Raw genomic sequence first — 20,953 nt, 5'->3', positions numbered from 1 at the left:
ACTCGGTGCTTCTCACATCAAGGCGCGTAGAAGTATATCCAAAGGTGGGCCAACTTGCTAAAACCACTCTTCAGCCATCTTGGAAATCTACTGTGTTTTGTTTGTAAACAAACAACTTTCTTACGGCTGCAACCGTGTGTGTAGAATCCAGAAGAGTTCATCCGTCGTGACAACTTTGATAGACTTTGATGAACTCGGTGTTATTATGGATACCACGATATTGTCATGTCACGGAGAAAAACAGGTATATTTGTCACTTGTGTATTAGGGTGACCGGAATAAATCGCCACAGTAAACAACTGCAACAGAAACAACCGCTTAGAAAAAGTGTAGTAGGCTAGAAATATTTGGCGCGGGAAAAACATCATGTGCCTCACATTTCTATTATAAATTTATTCTCTTGTTCTCGTTTTTCGAAATTTATTCTGAGGACAATGTAATGGGGACGAAGTCCCCATTTGGCGAGGATAAGGAATCGAGGCGGCCCATGCCGCCAAGATGACGCAATCCGAGTCCACCGCCGACCCGCCGTCGGAAGCGGCGGTGTCTCGCACGCAAACCTGGGATCCACTGATTGCCCGGTTAGTTTGAAACATAGGATACGATCCTTTAGCAATGTCCGACCGAGCTCTAGCGAGCGTCGGACGGTATACGTCTGCCCGGGGCGTTACGTTTGCCTGGGGCGATACGTTTGCCCGGTTAATTCTTGTTTTGAAATACAATACCGCGCCACAATATTTATAGCCTACTACACATTTTATAAGCGGTGGTTTCTGTTGCAGTCGTTTTCTGTGGCGATTTATTCCGGGAACCGTGTATTAGATGGTGAAAGCTAGTCACGCGGAATGGAGTAGTTCAATTTCGTATTTATTTAGCTTTTTGGATCTTGTCTTGTCTTGTTTAAGAAACAAAAGATAAACAAACAGCAATTCACCCGCATGGTGGCATTTTTAGAACGAAATTCTGACGTAACCAGAGGACGTAAATTTGTTTATTTGGATTCGGTAAATGCACTACGAGATGTAATTAAGGATTTAAAATGTTGTTCCCGTAGGCCCATTGAAACATGGCGGAGATCTACTTCCGATTGTCCTGAATGAACAGAAATTTTTTGTTCCATTTTTAGGATTAGACTAAGAGAGAGTTGCAACACTATAAAATGGCAATGGAGGCCACTGGCCCAAATACGATCATGATTGATTATGTATAATATTGATTCGTTGATATTTTGAATATAAAATAATAACTGTAAAGTTTTTCCAACATTGCAGAGCTTTTTTTTTGTAATTCAAACATTCACAATTGGCTGACCAGACCAGAATCAGGACGATAGTTATAACTTTTTGCGTTATAGATATTTTCAATGGTATTGTTTTGAAGACATACTTTGAATGAAAGAATTTTACAAAAGTGATAATAAGTTTCAAACAAGGAAAAAATGAGTCTATCATTGCAAAGCATTCACAAGATACTGTTTTCAAATTCTTCTCTAGTTCTTTTTCCATAATTTTGATATCCGTCTAAAGAAAATCTGAATCACTTTCCGCTTTTGTCAAACTCCTTGAAACCCATCAGATGTTTTGTATGAGGATTGTCATTTGTTTGTTTCTTTAATGTAACAGCACTATTTGCATTTCAACACATCGGGAAGAAAAGAATTACCGCTAAGTCTGACCAATTTGCGACGCGAGTTAACGATCGAGCATCGCATGGAATTTGCAGACCAGGCGGATATTATGCTGCTTGACTGATAAACAAAACATCGGATCCGCTAGCGAAGGAATTGGAAGCGTGATCATAAAATAAACATCATCCGAGGCCCGCCCGCATGGAGCTGAGTTGTCATAATTAGGGTTTAGCTGATAAACGATCATGTTAGCATTAAGAGAAGAATAAAGTTAGTCTTAGTTTGACCGTCAAATAGAATACATCATTTTTTAAAAAGTAATCCCGTACCCGTTTATTTTAAGTGGCGCCCGAATAGGGACCCTTGTAGTGAAAAACGGATAACGTCGTGAGTGTTGTGAAAATTTCCTCAATCCGAAAAAAGTGAATATCCGATAGGAACATCATATCCGGTCCCAGGAGCCGGCACCACACCCGACTAAGCGAGATTGCAGACACCGAGGGACACTCCCCGATCGGTACTACGGACCGTAGTAGCTAAAAGCAAAACGGAACATCCGGAACTACCTGCTACAGCCTCCTCCACATCGAGGGTCAACCTACTACAAGTCCAGATTTGCAAATGCTGGCCGTACTAAGGACACGGTCCTTCATGTAAGTTAATTATCCTCATTAATAATAATTTTTGAATCGAAATAAAAACCAGTGTGATTAGAAACGTGCGTGTGAACAACGTGTGAAGTGAGATATATTTTTTTGCGAAAATTTTGATTTATTTTCTTTATAAAACTGAAGAACGTTAAAAAATCCAGGTTAGATTTCTATTTTTCAAAGATAATGAATCCTGCCTTCGTTCCACCACAACTGCCAGTAGCAGGACTAGTGGATATGATGGAAAATTTCACAGAATTTGGGAGAATTCCCGATATTGTAAAAGGACTCAATAATTTTACCGGGAAAGCCAATCAATTGATGAACTGGCTTATGGACGTCGAGAGTATTTTCGTGATGTATAGAGATTTATCTCAAACATCGCTTCAATACAAAATTATTGAAAAAACAATTCGAAGGAAAATTTCCGGCGAGGCTGCCGATGTTTTAAATGCCAATAATATTTCTTCCAATTGGAGAGATATCAAAAGCACACTTCTGATGTATTATAGTGATAAGAGGGAATTAAAAACCCTTGATCACGAAATTACAACTGTAGTAACGAAGACCGTTGGAGAGAAAGTAAAACACGTTGTTAACTGTTGCTGTCCAAATTACTTCTGCCTTTATTATGTGTACTCTCCCATCTCAGTCATCTACTCACACACACGTAAACCATACCGTTACACCGTTACATCTACATACACTGATTACTATACTACATTACTCTTCTCGTTTTTTTTTTCTTTTTCTTTTATATATTGTTATAATTTGAGCACAGATAGAAATTAACCATGATGAATGTAATCCTGCAAATACGTTGGTTGTCGTTTGTCCTCCTAGTTCTTGGCTCAAAACTTGTATATGTCCTTGTCCGTTTTCCGTTGCTGTGACCTGCTGTTGTCGATGAAGATGATGATGGGGTTGGTGCTGATGATGCTGATGTTTGGTTCGTATTCGGATTGATGATTGAGTTTTCATTGTCGATGTTAATGCGCTGTAAATGAGAAACATGCCTGCGATATTCGACTCCAGACTCTTCTGAAGCCACCACAACATCTCCGCCTTTCCTTTTGACCACTCTAAATACTTCAGGATCAAAGTTCGATGACAGTTTGTTAGCCTTCGTCATCCTTTTCAACAGTACAGCATCTCCTTCAGCAATTTGATTCGGTCTTGCATTACGTCGCTCATCGGCATATGATTTCCCCTTATCTTTCTCCTCCTTATCCCTATCAACAACTTCCTCATCAACTTCCTTCGGTTGATGGATCGATGGAACCTTATCACGGATATTGTAACCCAGAAGCATTTCCGATGGTGTTTTCCCGGTTGTAGAGTGTGGGGTGGATCGATACATCAATAAATACTTATTTAGTTCCACTTCCCAATCTACATTGGTTGCCTGGCTAATCGTAAGTCTCTTCAAAATAGATCGGTTTTGGCGCTCCACTTCACCGTTTTGTTGTGGCCAATATGGAGTTGTATGGATTAACTTGATGCCTTTTGAAACACAATAACCTTCAAACTCCTCGCTGATAAATTGTCGACCGTTGTCTGCTGTGATGGAAAATGGATTGCCGAAGCGAGCAAATATCGGATCCAATCGCTTGATGGTCTCAGCAGAATCTGTTTTCTTCATAGCCTCAACTTCAATATAACGGCTGAAATAATCAACCACTACCAACAAATAATGACCTGATGGTAGTGGGCCGAAATAATCAATGGCCAAGTGTTGCCAGGGCGCAGATGGGAGCTCTCTACGCTTCATCGGTTCAGGAGCAGGAGGGGCCGACACTAGTATACATCCTCGGCAGTTTTTGACGTATGCTTCAACTTGTGCATCTAGCTTAGGCCACCATACCTTTGCTCGCAGTCGTTGCTTCATTAATGAGATGCCCGGATGACCCTCATGCGCCAGGTCAAGTGTTCGCTTTCTCAAGCTCTGCGGCATAACAATTCGTGTTCCACGCAATAATATTTTTCCAGCGAAGCATAGCTCATTCTCGAATACTTTGAAAGGAGCTGCGTCATCACTCCATACGCCCTCTTGCAGAGCAGTCCTGACAGCTCCGATTGAGATATCCATTTCCGACTTTCGCTCAATATCGGTCATTTTCAAAGCAACTGGAGCAGCATTCGAAGCCACCCAATGTACGTAATGTTCCGTATACTCATCCAGAGCCTTACCGTCCACTTTAGATGTTACCGCCAACCGTGATAGGGGGTCAGCTATGTTAGATTTGCCTGGCCGATAAATGACTGTTATTTTATACGCCTGCAATCGGACCAGCCACCTCTCAATTCTCGCGCAGGGTTTCGATCGTGGTCCGAATATCGTTTCCAATGGTTTATGGTCTGTGATCAATTCAAACGAACGACCATATAAATAGTAGTGAAACCGCTCGACGGCCCAGACTAATGCGAGGGCTTCTTTCTCTATTTGAGCATATCGCTTTTCAACGTCTGTCAAACTACGGCTGGCATATGAGATAATTCTTGGACCTCGGTTGTTAATCTGGATGAGAACGGCCCCAAGACCAACAGGGCTTGCGTCAGCAATCAGTTGAGTGCGATCATCAACGTCAAAGTAACCCAAAGTTGCAGGATTTACCATGGAAAGTTTCAGATTATCAAAGGCTATCTGATGCTCCCGTTTCCAAATGAATTTATGTTGCTTAGTCAATTGCCGAAGAGGATCAGTCAAGGTCGCTAAATTCGGTATAAACTTGCCCACATAATTGACTAAGCCCAAGAAACTTCGAGTTTCTTTCTTGGAACAAGGTTCTCTAAAGTTACGGATTGATTCCAGCTTATCTGTAGCGGGTCTAATTCCATTCGAAGACAAAATATGCCCCAAAAAATTCAGCTTAGATACTCCGTACAAACATTTAGCATCATTGAGCTTCACATTCATTTCTTCTAATTTACGACGTACCTTTTCCAAACGTATATCGTGTTCCTGTCTATCAGATCCGTGTACGATTACATCGTCGATGAAGTTTATGCAACCCTCGCACCCACTCAACACTTGTTCCATAATCTTCTGGAATAGCTCGGGGGCACAACTGATGCCAAACATTAGGCGAGTATACCTGTACAAACCTCTGCGTGTGATAAATGTTGTTATTTCTCTGGATCTCTGAGATATTTCCACCTAAAAATAAAACTCAATGTATCCATATTTTAAGGTACTCTCTTTATTAAAAATTCAAACCAAATTGACAGTTCACCATATCTCTAACTTCAAATTATTGGGTTAAAATTTCAGAAAAATGTCTTTCATAAATTAAGTTTTCTAATTTCTAACGTAAATTTAAAGTCTTCAAATCGATCGGTTTAGCAACACTGTCAATTTGGATTCAGTTAATCGCTATTAGTGCACCTGATGAAAAGCGTTTTCTACGTCGAGCCTTGAAAAAACTTTTGCCTTTGCGAGATCCGGAAGAAAATCCTCAATCGTCGGCAATGGGTGATTCTCCCTTTGCACCGCTTCATTAGCCCGTCGCATGTCCACGCATATGCGCACGTCGTCTCCTTTGGGCACGACGACAACCGGAGACACCCATTTGGAAGGTTCATTCACCTTTTCGATAACTCCTTTGTTCAGCAATTCATCAAGTTTTTTGTCCACTAGCTTTTCCAATGCAACAGGAATGCGTCGATATGGCTGGATGACTGGAACAACATCTGTCATGATGAGAATGTCGATGACAACGTCCTTTATGGTTCCCAAAGGACTAGCTTTGTCTTCCGCGTTAATCTCATTAACCGCAGCGTCTATCTCCAAGATTCCCATAACCGTTGCTGTATCGCGACCAATCAGAATCTTTCCATTTCCTTTTACAACATAAAACTTAGCCGATGTGATTCGTTCACCCACTTTGATGGTTGCAGTGAATGCACCGAGTACCACTAATTCCTGTCCGCCATAAACTTTGAAAATCTTTGACACCTCTCGTGTTTGATTACTCACAACCACCTTTTTGGACTTCATCTGCTGCCAAATGATTTCACTCAGTAGATTATATTTCGACCCTGAATCAATTACAGCCGAAATGGTAACACCTCCTATTTCACATTGTATTTCGCCATCGTTGTCGGTGGTCGTCACGTTGAATACATATTCAGTGTCGGTATCAACAATCTGGTGTACAGTACTGGAACCTTGATTCCGGACCTCATGACTTGTGCGAACCACCTTCGAGATATCATCACGCTTGGCAACGGCTGGCATTTGATGCTTTCGTTTGCGGCACTTTTTCGCGAAGTGATCACGACCATTACACTTATTGCATGATTTTCCCTTCGCGGGACACTTTTCATCCCGTGCCATGTGTCCAAAGTATCCGCATCGATGGCATTCTTCTTGCGCTGATTCCATTGGGCGATTTTTTTGAACATAGGATGAATTCACTTGAACTCTGTTGACTTCAATAATCTGGGGCTTTATAGCTTCTCTAGTGAAAGATTTTTCTTGAACGGCCACTGTCTCGAAAATTTTGGCTATTCTCAAAACTTCCTGCAAGTCAGCATCACCCCGTTTAAGTAGCTCCCTACGCAGAGCGGCCGATTGACAATTCTCAATTATTTGATCCTTAACGTTTTCCTCGATTCTATCGCCAAAGCCACACCGTTCGGCCTGAACACGCAATCTAACTGTGAATGCATCGATACTTTCGTCAGTCTTCTGTTTCATCTGACGTAGTAAATGCCGTTCGTATGTCGAGTTTTCTTTTGGAAGAAAAAATGCATTCAGCTTTAAAACCGCCTCTTCGTAGCACGTCATATTCGGTGTATAATTGTTTACGTTCATCAATGGGCCTCGCATGTCATCGCCCGGCAAGTCTGGCAACGTATCGAACAGCTGCTGAACGCTCGGCCCTGCGTAATGAAGCAACAAATCCTTCTGCCACTCGTCGTCGCTGATTCGGCTCGCTCGTGCCATCGTTTCAAACGACTTCAACCATTTACGCCACTCGATACCAACGTCGTCGGTATGGGTAGCATAATCGAAAGCTTACAATTGCAAACCGAGAGAACGGATCATATCTGTAAATAATAAATACATAGACAAGAATTACCGTTCTGTCCACTTCCATATTTTTTTCATAGAATTAACAGTACGGTGAGTGTTAGTGAGAATGGAGAATAGCAAAGCGTAACACAATACATCGCTGGTAGCCGAGTTGAACCGATGCAAAAATTTTGACATGAGAGAAACAAGGAAAGAAAAATAACGCTTTCTCTTTCAGTGCAGTGGAAGTGGTGAGACTTGTTTTCCTCTTGTCATGTCTACTTCGTCGATCACTCACACTACTCCATTCATTCGACAATTCTGAAGTTTGTCATGCACACACACTTCACCTTCCCGGGGTGGACTGATTACCGTTATTTACACAACCATCCCGTTGCTAGGAACGGTTTTATTTCTCTTTCATCTAGAAATTTCAACCGACTAGGGAAACTAACCTCATTCTTTTTCATCACATCCATTTTGAACATTTTTTTTCTAACCACATTTAAGAGATAATTCCTTTTTAACACTTTCCTGCTATATAGCAGAATAGAAAGAGACTTTCAATTTTCCGCATTTAAGCGACTGTTCTATTTCAAGCCAATTTCCTGCTTTTACGCAGAATGGAATCAGAACTTGTTTTACCACATTTAAGTGACTGATCCATTTCATATATATATATATATATATATATATATATATATATATATATATATATATATATATATATATATATATATATATATATATATATATATATATATATATATATATATATATATATATATATATATATATATATATATATATATATATATATATATATATATATATATAGTTCCTGCTTTTACGCAGAATGGAGTCAGACATATTTTTTTTCCGCATTTAAGCGACTGACCCATTTCATAATCTTTATCTCGTGAAATTTGCAACTCAGTCGCAAACATTAAAAAATTTTTTTTCCATGCTTACCTAATGAATTCGCCATTTTAATTCTCGTCGCCAAATGTAGTAACGAAGACCGTTGGAGAGAAAGTAAAACACGTTGTTAACTGTTGCTGTCCAAATTACTTCTGCCTTTATTATGTGTACTCTCCCATCTCAGTCATCTACTCACACACACGTAAACCATACCGTTACACCGTTACATCTACATACACTGATTACTATACTACAACAACCATAAAAAAGCTTCCTAATAAAACTCTGAGTATTTATTACGGCAGAGTGAACGAACTGCTATCATTGATTATTGCACAAATACAAACTGACGAAAAATACAGAGGGAATGCGACAGTCCATATTCAATATTTTAGAGAAAAGGCATTAGATTCCTTTATCCGTGGTCTGGAACGTCCACTTTCAATGCTTCTTAAAACTGCAGAGCCTGGTTCATTGAGCAAGGCTTATCAATTTTGTTTAGAATATTATAATCTAGACGTGCGTTCAAATTTCAGGAATGAAAGTAATTCGCACTTTCCTCCAAAACCAAAAGAGCTTGGTTATTTAAAAATTGCACATAAACAGCCACCACAAATTCCCCCAAGGAGGCAACAATTTGTTCAACAGCAGCAAGCATTCATTCCTCGGCCACAATCATTTATTCCACAGCAGCAACCATTCAGGGGAAACAATTTTTATTCTCCTCGCTTTCCCCCAACGAATGTTTTTAGGCCTGGACCTTCACAAAATTTACCACGTCCCGAATCGATGGAAGTAGATCAAAGTTTGAGGACAAGAAATATTAATTACGGCAATCGACCAAATTTCAATTTCAAAAGACCAAGGGAACTATCAGGACAATTTCAAAATTTCAAAAGACAGGCACATCCTTTAGAAGGATCGCCAGAAGAGTATTACCAAAATTATGACGAATACTATGATGAATACTATGATCAAGAAGATCAATATTACGACCAACAAGGAGAAATCGAAGATTCTCCTAGTGCTTCAAATAATAGCGTTGTCTCCGAAAATAATGAAACAATCAAAGATACAACTACTTCTCCTGAAAGTAATTTTTTAGGGTGGTGCCCCCAATGGTAAGACCAGCCTTGCCATATATTAATCTGAGAACCACAATCGGAACCTTTCCTTTTCTAGTTGATACTGGTGCAAACATTAGTATCATCGACCCTAAGCTAGCTTATTCATACAGAATTTCGAAGCCATACAATTTTACAGCAAATTCGATCTCAAGTGCGAATGGTAAATTTAACGCAACTTCTGCTATTGACATCAATTTCTTCTATTCAAAAATTAATCATTCTGCACGATTTCTTTTACACAAATTTCACGATTTTTTCTACGGAATAATAGGTACAGATATTTTAGAACACCTTAATGCACACATTGATCTTGGAAACAAAATTTTGTATTTACAAAAGGAATTCGAAACATTGACAATTCCTCTTCTTCAATATTGCCCAACAGAAAATTCTTCTAACAGCCTATTCAGAACTTCACATTTATCTTCAAATGAAAAAGACAAACTGCATAAAGTGCTTGAAGCCAATAAATCAGTTTTCCACGAAATCAACTCAAAATTAACTTGTTCAACAAAAGTTGAATGTTCTATAAATACAACCGACGATATTCCGGTACACCAGCGAGTTTACCCATATCCGGTTGCCTACACTGAAGAGGTCAACAAACAAATTAGTAAACTACTTGCTGATGGTATTATCAGACCTTCACGTTCCGCTTGGACAGCTCCTGTTTGGATAGTTCCAAAGAAAACGGATGCGTCTGGTGAGAAAAATTCAGGATGGTCATTGATTATAGAAAAATCAATGAAAAGACAATTGCCGACAAGTATCCAATGCTCGAAATTAAATATGTTATAGACCAGTTGAAAGGACAAAAATATTGTTGTACTCTTGATTTGGCATCTGGCTTTCACCAGATCAGGATGAAAGAAAGCGACATTGATAAAACAGCTTTCTCCATAAATAATGGGAAATTCGAATTTACTAGAATGCCGTTTGGGCTAAAAAATGCTCCAGCAATTTTCCATCGAGCCATTGACGATGTGCTCAGGGATCAAATTGGGAAAATTTGTTACGTCTACATAGATGACGTAATAATTTTCGGTAAAAATTTAGATGAACATTTGAAAAATTTGAATACAGTTTTGACGCTTTTGAATGAAGCCAATTTGAAAGTTCAACTTGATAAATCCGAGTTTTTACGGACTGAAACAGAATTTTTGGGTTATATAATTTCATCCGATGGAATAAAACCTAACAGTAAAAAATTGAAGTTATTAATAAATATCCCGAACCTAAGACAATGAAGGAACTTCGCGGATTTTTAGGTATGATCGGATACTACCGGAGATTTGTGAAAGATTTTGCTAAAATAGCAAAACCCCTCACAAACCTTCTTCGAGGGGAGAGAAATCCGGCCTCTGCCAAAAAAAAATCAATAACTGAACCTGAGAAGCAATGTTTTTTGAAAATGAAAAAAATACTATCTTCAGATGATATTCTTATCTACCCCGATTATAATAAACCGTTCACTTTGACGACTGATGCCTCAGATTATGCCATAGGAGCAGTATTATCTCAAGGTGACGTCGGAAAAGATTTGCCAATACATTTTGCTTCGCGATCTTTATCCAGAACAGAAGAAAAATATTCAGTTCCGGAGAAAGAGATGCTAGCAATATTTTGGGCTCTTCAAACGTTTAGGAATTACTTATATGGTGCTAAATACAAAATTTTAACTGATCACCAACCGCTTACATTTGCTTTGTCCCAGAAAAACACCAATGCCAAGTTAAAGTGTTGGAAAGCTTATCTCGAAGAACATGACTACCAAATCGTCTATACACCTGGAAAATCGAACGTGGTAGCGGACGCTTTGAGTCGTGTTGTATTTTCAATGACCGGTACTCAGCATTCGGCTGAAAATACCGATGACTTTTACATATTATCTACGGAAGCCCCATTGAATGTATATCGCCACCAGGTAATAAACAAAAAAGGACCTGATAAAATTGAAACAAAAAAATTATTTGGAAATTTTACTAGAATAACAATATTTGTAAACGAAATAACTAATCAGTCTTTATTACAGATTCTGAAGAATAATTTCGATTATACAAAACTGAACGGACTGTTCACCACAGAAGACATAATGGGACAATTACAAGAGATCTATCGAGAACATTTCGGTCAACAGAGATTATTGAAAATTAGGTACACCCAGAATCTATTGGAAGACATCGAGGAAGAAGACCAGCAATGGAACGTCGTCCGGAATGAGCACCATAGAGCTCACAGGTGTGCTGAAGAAAACGTGTTACAAATTCTTCGCAAATTTTATTTCCCTAAACTTCGTCAAAAATGCAAAGATTTTGCAACCAACTGTCAAATTTGCCATGAATGCAAATATGACAGGCGTCCTATCAAATTCCCGATTCAAGAAACTCCTATACCTAAAAGCCCTTTCCAAATCGTACATATAGATATACTTTTCCTGGAAAATAATCACTTCCTTACCTATATCGATAAATTTTCAAAGTTCGCTCAAGTGACACACATAGAATCCAGATCTGCAGTTGATCTGACACCAATTATAAAAGATATACTTTTAAAATATAAAACGCCTGAAATTCTTGTAATGGATGATGCAAAATCCTTTATAACTGGTGAATTAGTCAACTTTTACAATTTGCATAAAATAACTCCATACGTCACAGCAACTGGTCGAAGTGAAATGAACGGTATAGTAGAACGTCTTCATTCGACTATATTGGAACTTTATCGAATCAACAAAACCGAAAATCCAGATAGATCTATCCTTGAATTAATCCAACTTTCTGTCCAAAAGTACAATGCGACTATCCACAGTACAACACAATTTACACCTTATGAAATAATACTTCCTTCTCCTCGGACTACTGAAATAATTGAAACTGCATACAAAAACCTTCGAAAAAAAAAACAGAAAAAGGACATACAATACCATAATAAAAAGAAAAAACCTGTAGACATCGAGCAAAATCAAGACGCATACGAGACAACAAGACAAAGACTTAAACACAAAAATAGATATGAAAAAATCAAAATAGCACAAGTTCACAGAAGCACGATTACTACTGACAAGGGACGAAAAATACATAAAGACGACATAAAAATCAGGAAAATTTAACTGGACATTTGACTTTCTTCTTTTACAGACTGACGTTTTGCCGTCTACTATACAACTGCACAATAGACGCAAACGAAAAACAAATTTCAATAAGAAGCTTAAATCAACAACCGCTATTTGTATATGACCAAGGAATAGGAAGAATTCGCTATGATTTTCACTATTATATACACCACTACAACATCACATCTCTGCGAGTTAATATTGACATATTGCAATCACAATATAATAAAGTAAAAACGAATCAGTTCAGCCATCTTATCCAGGATAAATTCCATAAAATTAATGATGGATTGAAAAAACTATCTCTCACTAGAAGACATAAAAGATGGGATACTTTAGGATCAATTTGGAAATTCATTGCAGGCAGTCCCGATGCAAGTGATTTAAGAATGATTAATTCAACTATCAATAATATAATTGATGAAAATAATAATGATGGTACTTCTTATCAAAACCCCCGTTTTGGACAACCGGATCTTCAGGAAAATCCATGTTTACCCAACCATACAGGATAACAAGCAAATATACCTTACAAACAGGCTAATTCTAGCACACTCCAGTGGGAATTACATTACGAAGAATCTGAATCAAACAATTTTCGACAGAAATGAAATCAAAAGAGATGTATCTGAATGTGTACCAAAACTACTAAACGGTGATCAAGCCAAATGCAATTTTACATCCTACATTCCTAAACAAGAGGTTCTACATCTGGATAATCAACATATTTTGATGAACTCAATAGATAACATCCATGTGGAAACCACGTGTGGAATAACTAACAAAACCCTGAACGGGTTTTTGCACCGCCACGTTCTACAATTGCACCGCCATACTCAATAATGTAACCTACAACGCAAACAGGATAAACCTAGGTGGAAACCCGACTTATCTACCATTAGGCCGATTACACATTATCCGGTTTCAGCCGGAACGGTTTGTAACCCAAATGGCAAATTTCGACCGTACCAACTTCTTTACGGCGCCGTGATGCAGCCGTCTACTGCGACTACAATGTCCGGCCCCGGACAAGCATTACATGCGATGACAGTAGTATTGTGTCGACGACTTGTGGAGATACACAGTTTGGGAAAGCAAATGATTCTCTATAAGATTATCAGACCTTAACACAGTTTCGAATTGTTCAAACTTTGAATGAAAATTTTTACTTCATATTATGTGATTATTCAAAACACGTAATACTGACTCTTAATTAATCATTTTTGTATAATTTTGCTGATATTTTCACCAAGACTCATCATTATAATATGAAATTATTATCAAACACAATTCTTGCTTAAGAACTTCTCACAACTTGCAAAAGAACGCGTTACTCTAACACACAAAAGACATGTTTGTTAAGAAAAATTTAATTTTCATTAATAATTTTTATTTTGATTATGTGTTAATTGCACCTGAAAATTTATTTTTACTATCACTTCCCAAAAGCGTAGCACGAAGCCCAATGCCATCAACGCGCATTGAAAGATGTTTGTCATGTCTGTTAGTATTATGCAATTTTTCGCGATTCATGCAATTTTTCGTCCCATGTATTAGCATGTCTGTGCTATTGACGTTTGTTTGTTGATTTTGAAATCATTCCAGAAGCTGCAGATGATATGGATGCCGAAAATTTTATTTCGCTTCTTTATTTCGCTACTGTGGAACAAGTGAAGTGATGCAAATTTCTGCTCAAAGCGAATCAATGGTCACATGCGCACGAGGTTTCATGAAGTGTTTTGCCATGGATTGTGTTCAACGGTGGGTAGTGTTATTATTCATAATTCATTAATTAACTTTTGTTTTTTTTTTGCTTACAGAAAATTTCCCTCATTTGAAATCGATACTGAACAAGTTTTAGGATGTCAACCAAATTTTCAACTGTTTCATCAAGGGGCAGATTTCAAGCGACTTCATCCAGCTGAATGTGAAGGTGAGTTTTTGTTAATTTGAACACACCAAAATCTTCTAATATTCTTATTCGGTATTTCATACAGTTCAGCCTGACCCGGAACGTGATCGACGAAGAGGTGGTTAAGGCTCGGCTCGAGGAATTCAAGACCAAACTGTCCGATTAGTGCTCGGTGATCGAGATGTTTCCCTGCCCGACTCTGTCAGAACGCAATCACCCAGCAATCGGTCATTCTTCGCCCAGGATCCGCTGTGCGTTGATGCAAAACGCGCTCAAGAAGCTGCTTCTGCCCCAGGAGTACGTCCTCGAGAAATTACGACTGAGTGCGTTTCTGGACGAGGATCTGCAGAAGCAGCAATTAGATAGTGTTTGAAAGAAAAGTATGATGTAATTTTAATCACAAAGCATTATTACTGCAATGCTGAAATAAATAAAAAACACTCAAGAATGAATGAATAGGCACACATTCTCTTGTAGGCAGATTTCAAGATGATCACAGGAAGTGAACAGATAATACACATAAATAAGTAGTGCCCCTAGCTTGTTAGAAATTGTTATTATTATTGCTTCATAAAATTTTACACTTTTATCTAACCGTGTTTCTGAGACTGTTAAAAAATATGTGGCAACGGAGCGTGTGAAATAAATCATGCTGTTTGTGACTGTTTGTGTGCTGTTTGCAACTGGACAAAAGTTAGTTTTTATAATACTGTTGATGACAGCCATGTTTTTTGTCCAGTAAGTTTTTCATGTTAATTTATCATTGCAAATTTACGTTGCCGTCGTTGTGGGAACTGTTGTAGAACCATATGCGCCTAACATAAACGTGTGCGCTCTGAGAATTACCGAAAAGGTTTGCGAACGTATTTTGAAAATAGGCGGAAAGGTTTATACCTCTGACCGCTCGATCGCACTTATCGGTAAGAACACCGTCCTGATGTGCGTGTAATGTCTGCGAGGCCTGCACTCACTTTGGCCGTGCTCATGGCGTGCCACACTTCAACATTCGTCCGTATGTACTCTCAAAGGAACGCAAATTTGAGCAGGTTCGTGGTTGCAACCCCAAAAGGCATATCATGAGAGGGTGAATGCCCTAAGCTGCTCACAAACAATAGTGGAAATTCAAAAAACACGGGCTCGATCAGCTAGGTGCAGCTATACCAAGAACAAGGTACAGATGCTTGATCTTCGCTCACTCATATGCGATCGGGAAGCGAAAGATGCGCAAGGGAATTGGGGAATTCACCGCTGCCGATAGCGATCGGGAACATCGCACAGAGATGCGATCAACAAAGTGTAAGCGGAAATGATTTTATTATTCTGCGGAGCAGATACGTCCGAAATCGTCCACCATGGAATCAACAATAAATTAAATATTTTATCGGATGTTTTGCTAAATAAATACAGATTGTAATTTTGTGAAACTGTACATTGTGAATATATGTTTTATATAACTAGTGTTTTCATATGAATATATGTAGTTCTACCAGAACTGTATATTGTTTGTTGATGTGATGTTTGAGCCGGGTGTTTCGCCGTTTTGTATTTACTGTCGACATTGCGTGGAGTGCAGTTCGAGTTTTTGTTCGCCGATAGCAACTTGTGGTGGGGAAAATAATTTCCCCATACAATGTTGGCAGCTGGAAATTGTGAGCTGTCGAATTGAGCCAGCCACCTAACAGCAATCAGTTGTATGTAGCAGAAATATTTGCAGCAATGTTCACCTGTCAAACCACTGTATAAACAAATGCATGTATGTGTATGTGAAAGATATACGGTTTTGTATAGCGCGAGGTCTCTTTCACATTGTTATTCGGTTATCCGTCCAAACCAAGCGGCGCTTTTTGAAACCGGTCCGGCAGAAACCGGATAATGTGTAATCGCCCTTACGTTTCCAAGGTTTGCCTTCATCATAGGAAAATTTCGGAAAACTGTGTCACTCTTCAGGTTTATCAACCTGACTGCATTTGGCAAGTCTGGGAATGCCAGGGGCAACAATTCGAATGTAGCGTTGATCCGATTGATGTCGTGTGGTTGAAAATGGTTTTTTTCGGGTGAGGGATATTTTCACAACTTTGTCCACCTTGTCCACATCCTGCCGGTTTCCAGAAAATATGTTCACAAAACGAGGCTTCTCCAAATGATAGACCGTCACATCCGTATCGTTGCTGTGTGGTATTTAGAATCTGATGAGTAACCTCCTGTGGCCGCTTAGCGCTATAAAAATCAATGAGAAAAAGACGGGTGGGTAATGTCAGGGACATAACCGGAGTGACGTAGGACTATACAAAGGGGACAGCTTTTGCTAAATATATATTTCGAATATATATTTTATTTTCTTCTCCTACGTGAATACCTACCTATCTACCTGAAAAATGGATTAGTTTACTGTTTACTATTCATGAACATGTTGGGGGTTCTGAAAAGAACCTTTGGTGTTGTGTTTTTGCGTTTTTTTTACAAACTTGATTCTTGTTTTTTTTTCTGAAGGCTTTGTACTTATTAAATGTTCAAAGCCGGACATCTTTCGGCGTATGCACATATCGTACAATCAAAATGATGGCTGTGATAGGAAATGCATCGGTGGTTATCATCTCATTCACTATCATATATTTCACTATTGAGCATATTATCGTACCTTAAACTGTGGTTTCGGAGACGAATGAATTGTAAGATTTGTAGTCTCCGCAAACAAAGTAAATAAAAATGAAAAAGAACTGAGGTTTTGGAGACGAACTCTACGATCTGTCGAGAAATAAACGAGCTAAAAGCGTTCTGAAAAACCAACAGTAAATACAGGGACCTTCGGATTAAAGTCCTTTAAAATAAGAACAGAGCAGCAGGAAAAACATAGCTCATCATGTTGCTCCTTAGTTAATTTTCTATACAATGCAGATGTAACGTCAGTCAATTTTCAACATCAGTTATCAACCAAAGAAAGCATTTCTTGCTACCGAGAAAATTCGTTAATGCCATCCTGCATACAATGTGTTGTAATTTGAAGCCACTTTTAATTCGGAAACCAAGCATGGGTTTGTGAAAACTGAATGATCAATTTAAAAGACCCCAACCATCAATAAGTTCAAGAACAAGCATAAACAAAATAAATCAGTTTATATTATATGTCATATTATGTCACTTTAGAATGCATTGGTATTGTGAATAACTTTGAATAACTCTTCTTTGAATGGTTTAATGGCCCTGAAAAGCGCGGTGTTTTACGGTGGCTGGTTTTGCCACCAAAGCAGTCTGTATAAACAAACTTTTTCCTTCATCTACCTGCTGCCGTTTTGCGATTGCGTTTGCCACTCGCTGAAACTAGTTGTTGCCTCCGAACCGAATGTGCTCTGTTCTGTAGGCGGGTTTTCTTATTGTCGTGAGCAGCTTTGCAAGCCAACTCGAGCACTCCGGCGGCCGAAATTCTATAACCGCTATTAGGTATACTGGTGCTCCGGCACCAATCCGTTGATGCGATGTGATGTGAAACGATGCCATACAACCACACTGATTTACGGTTTGAAAGAGAATGATATATTTTTCAGCGGATCCGCGCCTTTTGTACTCTAGCGGTACACACTCACAGGATAGAGACAAATCGGCAGACTCAGCCAAAGGGGCGAGTCCAACGAGACGAACGAATGAGCGTTTAAAGGCAACGATGGCAAAAAGACGGGTGGGTAATGTCGAGGACATAACCGGAGTGACGTAGGACTATACAAAGGGGACAGCTTTTGCTAAATATATATTTCGAATATATATTTTATTTTCTTCTCCTACGTGAATACCTACCTATCTACCTGAAAAATGGATTAGTTTACTGTTGACTCTTCATGAACATGTTGGGGGTTCTGAAAAGAACCTTTGGTGTTGTGTTTTTGCGTTTTTCTTACAAACTTGATTCTTGTTTTTTTCTGAAGGCTTTGTACTTATTAAATGTTCAACGCCGGGCATCTTTCGGCGTATACACATATCGTACAATAAAAATGATGGCTGTGATAGGGAATGCATAGATGGTTATCAGCTCATTCACTATCATATATTTCACTATTGAGCACATTACCGTACCTTAAACTGTGGTTTCGGAGACGAATGAATTGTAAGATTTGTAGTCTCCGCAAACAAAGTAAATAAAAATGAAAAAGAACTGAGGTTTTGGAGACGAACTCTACGATCTGTCGAGAAATAAACGGTAACGGTATTGAATTAAAGAGACTTTAAACTCTGAGAGTTCATTCGTCTCTCAGAAAAATAAACGAGCTAGAAGCGTTCTGAAAAACCAACAATAAATACAGGGACGGATGACCTTCGGATTAAAGTCCTTTAAAATAAGAACAGAGCAGCAGGAAATACATAGCTCATCATGTTGCTCCTTAGTTAGTTTTCTATACAATGCAGATGTAACGTCAGTCAATTTTCAACATCAGTTATCAACCAAAGAAAGCAGTTCTTGCTACCGAGAAAATTCGTTAATGCCATGCTGCATACAATGTGTTGTAATTTGAAGCCACTTTTAATTCGGAAACCAAGCATGGGTTTGTGAAAACTGAATGATCAATTTAAAAGGCCCTAACCAATCAAGAACAAGCATAAACAAAATAAATCAGTTTATATTATATGTCATATTATGTCACTTTAGAATGCATTGGTATTGTGAATAACTTTTAATAACTTTTCTTTGAATGGTTTAATGGTCCTGAAAAGCGCGGTGTTTTACGGTGGCTGGTTTTGTCACCAAAGCAGTCTGTATAAACAAACTTTTTCCTTCATCTACCTGCTGCCGTTTTGCGATTGCGTTTGCCACTCGCTGAAACTAGTTGTTGCCTCCGAACCGAATGTGCTCTGTTCTGTAGGCGGGTTTTCTTATTGTCGTGAGCAGCTTTGCAAGCCAACTCGAGCACTCCGGCGGCCGAAATTCTATAACCGCTATTAGGTATACTGGTGCTCCGGCACCAATCCGTTGATGCGATGTGATGTGAAATGATGCCATACAACCACACTGATTTACGGTTTGAAAGAGAATGATATATTTTTCAGCGGATCCGCGCGTTTTGTACTTTAGCGGTACACGCTCACAGGATAGAGACAAATCGGCAGACTCAGCCAAAGGGGCAAGTCCAACGAGACGAACGAAAGAGCGTTAAAAGGCAGCGATGGCAAAAAAATACATTCATTACGATTTGTTCGCTCGTTGGATTCACATGAAGGCTAAAAAGGGTCCTTTTCAGGATCACAAAATTATCTTCAATCTAAAGAGTTTATTGTTTTGTTATCACTCGATATCCCCATCTTGTATGGCTAAACTTTCTGTTTAGCGATTGCGTTTGCCACTCGCCACAGCTTTCACAGTTGGAAAATTTCTTCCCATCCAGCTTGTGACATATTGTACAGTAAATTACATTCAATGGCACGTCGCATTACCACCACTCAGTGTCGCATTGGAGGCGATTTTAACCTGTAATTGAACATTTGCGATGACAGTGATACAGTGTCGACTTTCAATGTGGGGTCATAATTTGGACCCCGAACTCTATGTTTACAAAAATGTTCAACTAAATATGTCGCATTACATGTCCGTCCAATTAGCTAAATGTCGAACTAATTGTAAATTACTGTACTTTCAATCTGGAAACAATTTAAGAATTGGTGAAAATTGAATAATCAGGAAAGTCCCCAACTATCAATAAGCTCAGAACAACTGCCAAATTCACATACTCATCAGTTCCTGGCAAACAAATTATGAAAAAATCAATTTGTGTTTTATTATTATTTTGGATATTATTTTAGAAAGCACTGTATTTCGTAAACTCTTTTTTGAAAGGTTTAATGGCCCTGATAAGCGCCTTGTTTTATGGAATGGTTCCAATTTAGAAAACTTTGTACTCGTGGTTTTGAAAAAAACCATTTCGAACGCCCTCGATGCCGTCTTGTTCTGGATTTGCCACCAAAGCAGATTGTAAAAAGAAAACCTTTTTTCTTCTGCTACCTGCTGCCGTTTTGCGATTGCGTTTGCCACTCGCCACTCGCTTCAACTGCCTGTTGTCTTGATGTCCACCGAATGTGTTCTGATCCGAATGCAGTTTTTCTTATCGTCGCGAGCAGCTTTGCCAGCTAACTCGATCACTTCGGCGGCCGAAACTAAACACGGTTCGAGCGGGATTTTTCCTTTCCCTTCACTTTTCCTCCTTTGCCATGTCCAGACATGGCTACTTGGTTGGTTTGTTGATGTGTTGTGATGCGAACCGATGTGGTGTACGGTTTGAATGAGAATGATCGTTACGGCAGCGGAGCGGGGATTTTTAAGCAGACTGGCTGGCTCGAGAATTACGCATGTGTGAGACTGCGACCAATGTTTCGTTCATTTTTTTTCTTTTTCCTTTCCAATCGTGCTTCATTCTATTTCGCTGCTGCTCTGGTTGCCCGTTTTATTCGGTACGATTTGAGGAGCACAAAATGGACCAATCAAAAATGGGCACATAGTGCATTTGGACAATGCTTGATATTTCACAATTATTCAATTATTTATCTCAAGAAAAATGAAATGTTATTCGTTATGATAGATGCGTAGATATATTTCCTATCAATTGATG

General features: G+C 38.9%; 2 protein-coding genes and 1 long non-coding RNA gene across 3 annotated transcripts in view; 1 reads left to right on the top strand and 2 right to left on the bottom strand.

Moving 5' to 3' along the window:
• The window catches only part of LOC129775347 (uncharacterized), a 78,768-nt gene extending 62,237 nt beyond the window's left edge, over positions 1-16,531 (bottom strand). Inside the window, exon 1 of the mRNA XM_055780012.1 lies at positions 16,091-16,531. The gene's annotated coding sequence lies outside the window, so the exon portion shown is untranslated. The remainder of the gene's footprint in view (positions 1-16,090) is intronic.
• On the top strand, positions 278-1,265 carry LOC129775353 (uncharacterized). Its single transcript, XR_008742939.1, has 2 exons — positions 278-1,004; positions 1,055-1,265. It is a non-coding gene; the product is annotated as an uncharacterized LOC129775353 (long non-coding RNA).
• Positions 3,129-8,362, bottom strand: LOC129773744 (uncharacterized protein K02A2.6-like). The gene is made up of 4 exons (XM_055777390.1): positions 8,267-8,362; positions 5,663-7,329; positions 3,294-5,434; positions 3,129-3,216 (listed from the first exon to the last, which is right to left on the bottom strand). The coding sequence occupies exons 2-4, from the start codon at positions 7,223-7,225 to the stop codon at positions 3,129-3,131; spliced, it is 3,792 nt and encodes a 1,263-aa protein (XP_055633365.1). The 5' UTR covers positions 7,226-7,329; positions 8,267-8,362.
• Positions 16,532-20,953: the final 4,422 nt, after the last annotated feature.

The sequence above is a fragment of the Toxorhynchites rutilus genome, chromosome 3, assembly GCF_029784135.1.
Source record: "Toxorhynchites rutilus septentrionalis strain SRP chromosome 3, ASM2978413v1, whole genome shotgun sequence".
Classification (NCBI taxonomy): domain Eukaryota; kingdom Metazoa; phylum Arthropoda; class Insecta; order Diptera; family Culicidae; genus Toxorhynchites; species Toxorhynchites rutilus.
This window is presented reverse-complemented; position numbering and strand designations above follow the sequence as displayed.

What these genes read in the sequence shown, in the direction of transcription:
- LOC129773744 (XM_055777390.1), bottom strand. Translation starts at nt 7,225, where the DNA reads ATGGCACGAGCGAGCCGAATCAGCGACGACGAGTGGCAGAAGGATTTG. An exon ending in TAGAAAACGCTTTTCATCAG is followed by an intron (nt 5,435 to 5,662) that starts GTGCACTAATAG and finishes TTTTATTTTTAG; the next exon opens with GTGGAAATATCTCAGAGATC. An exon ending in TCTGGAGTCGAATATCGCAG is followed by an intron (nt 3,217 to 3,293) that starts GCATGTTTCTCA and finishes ACCAAACATCAG; the next exon opens with CATCATCAGCACCAACCCCA.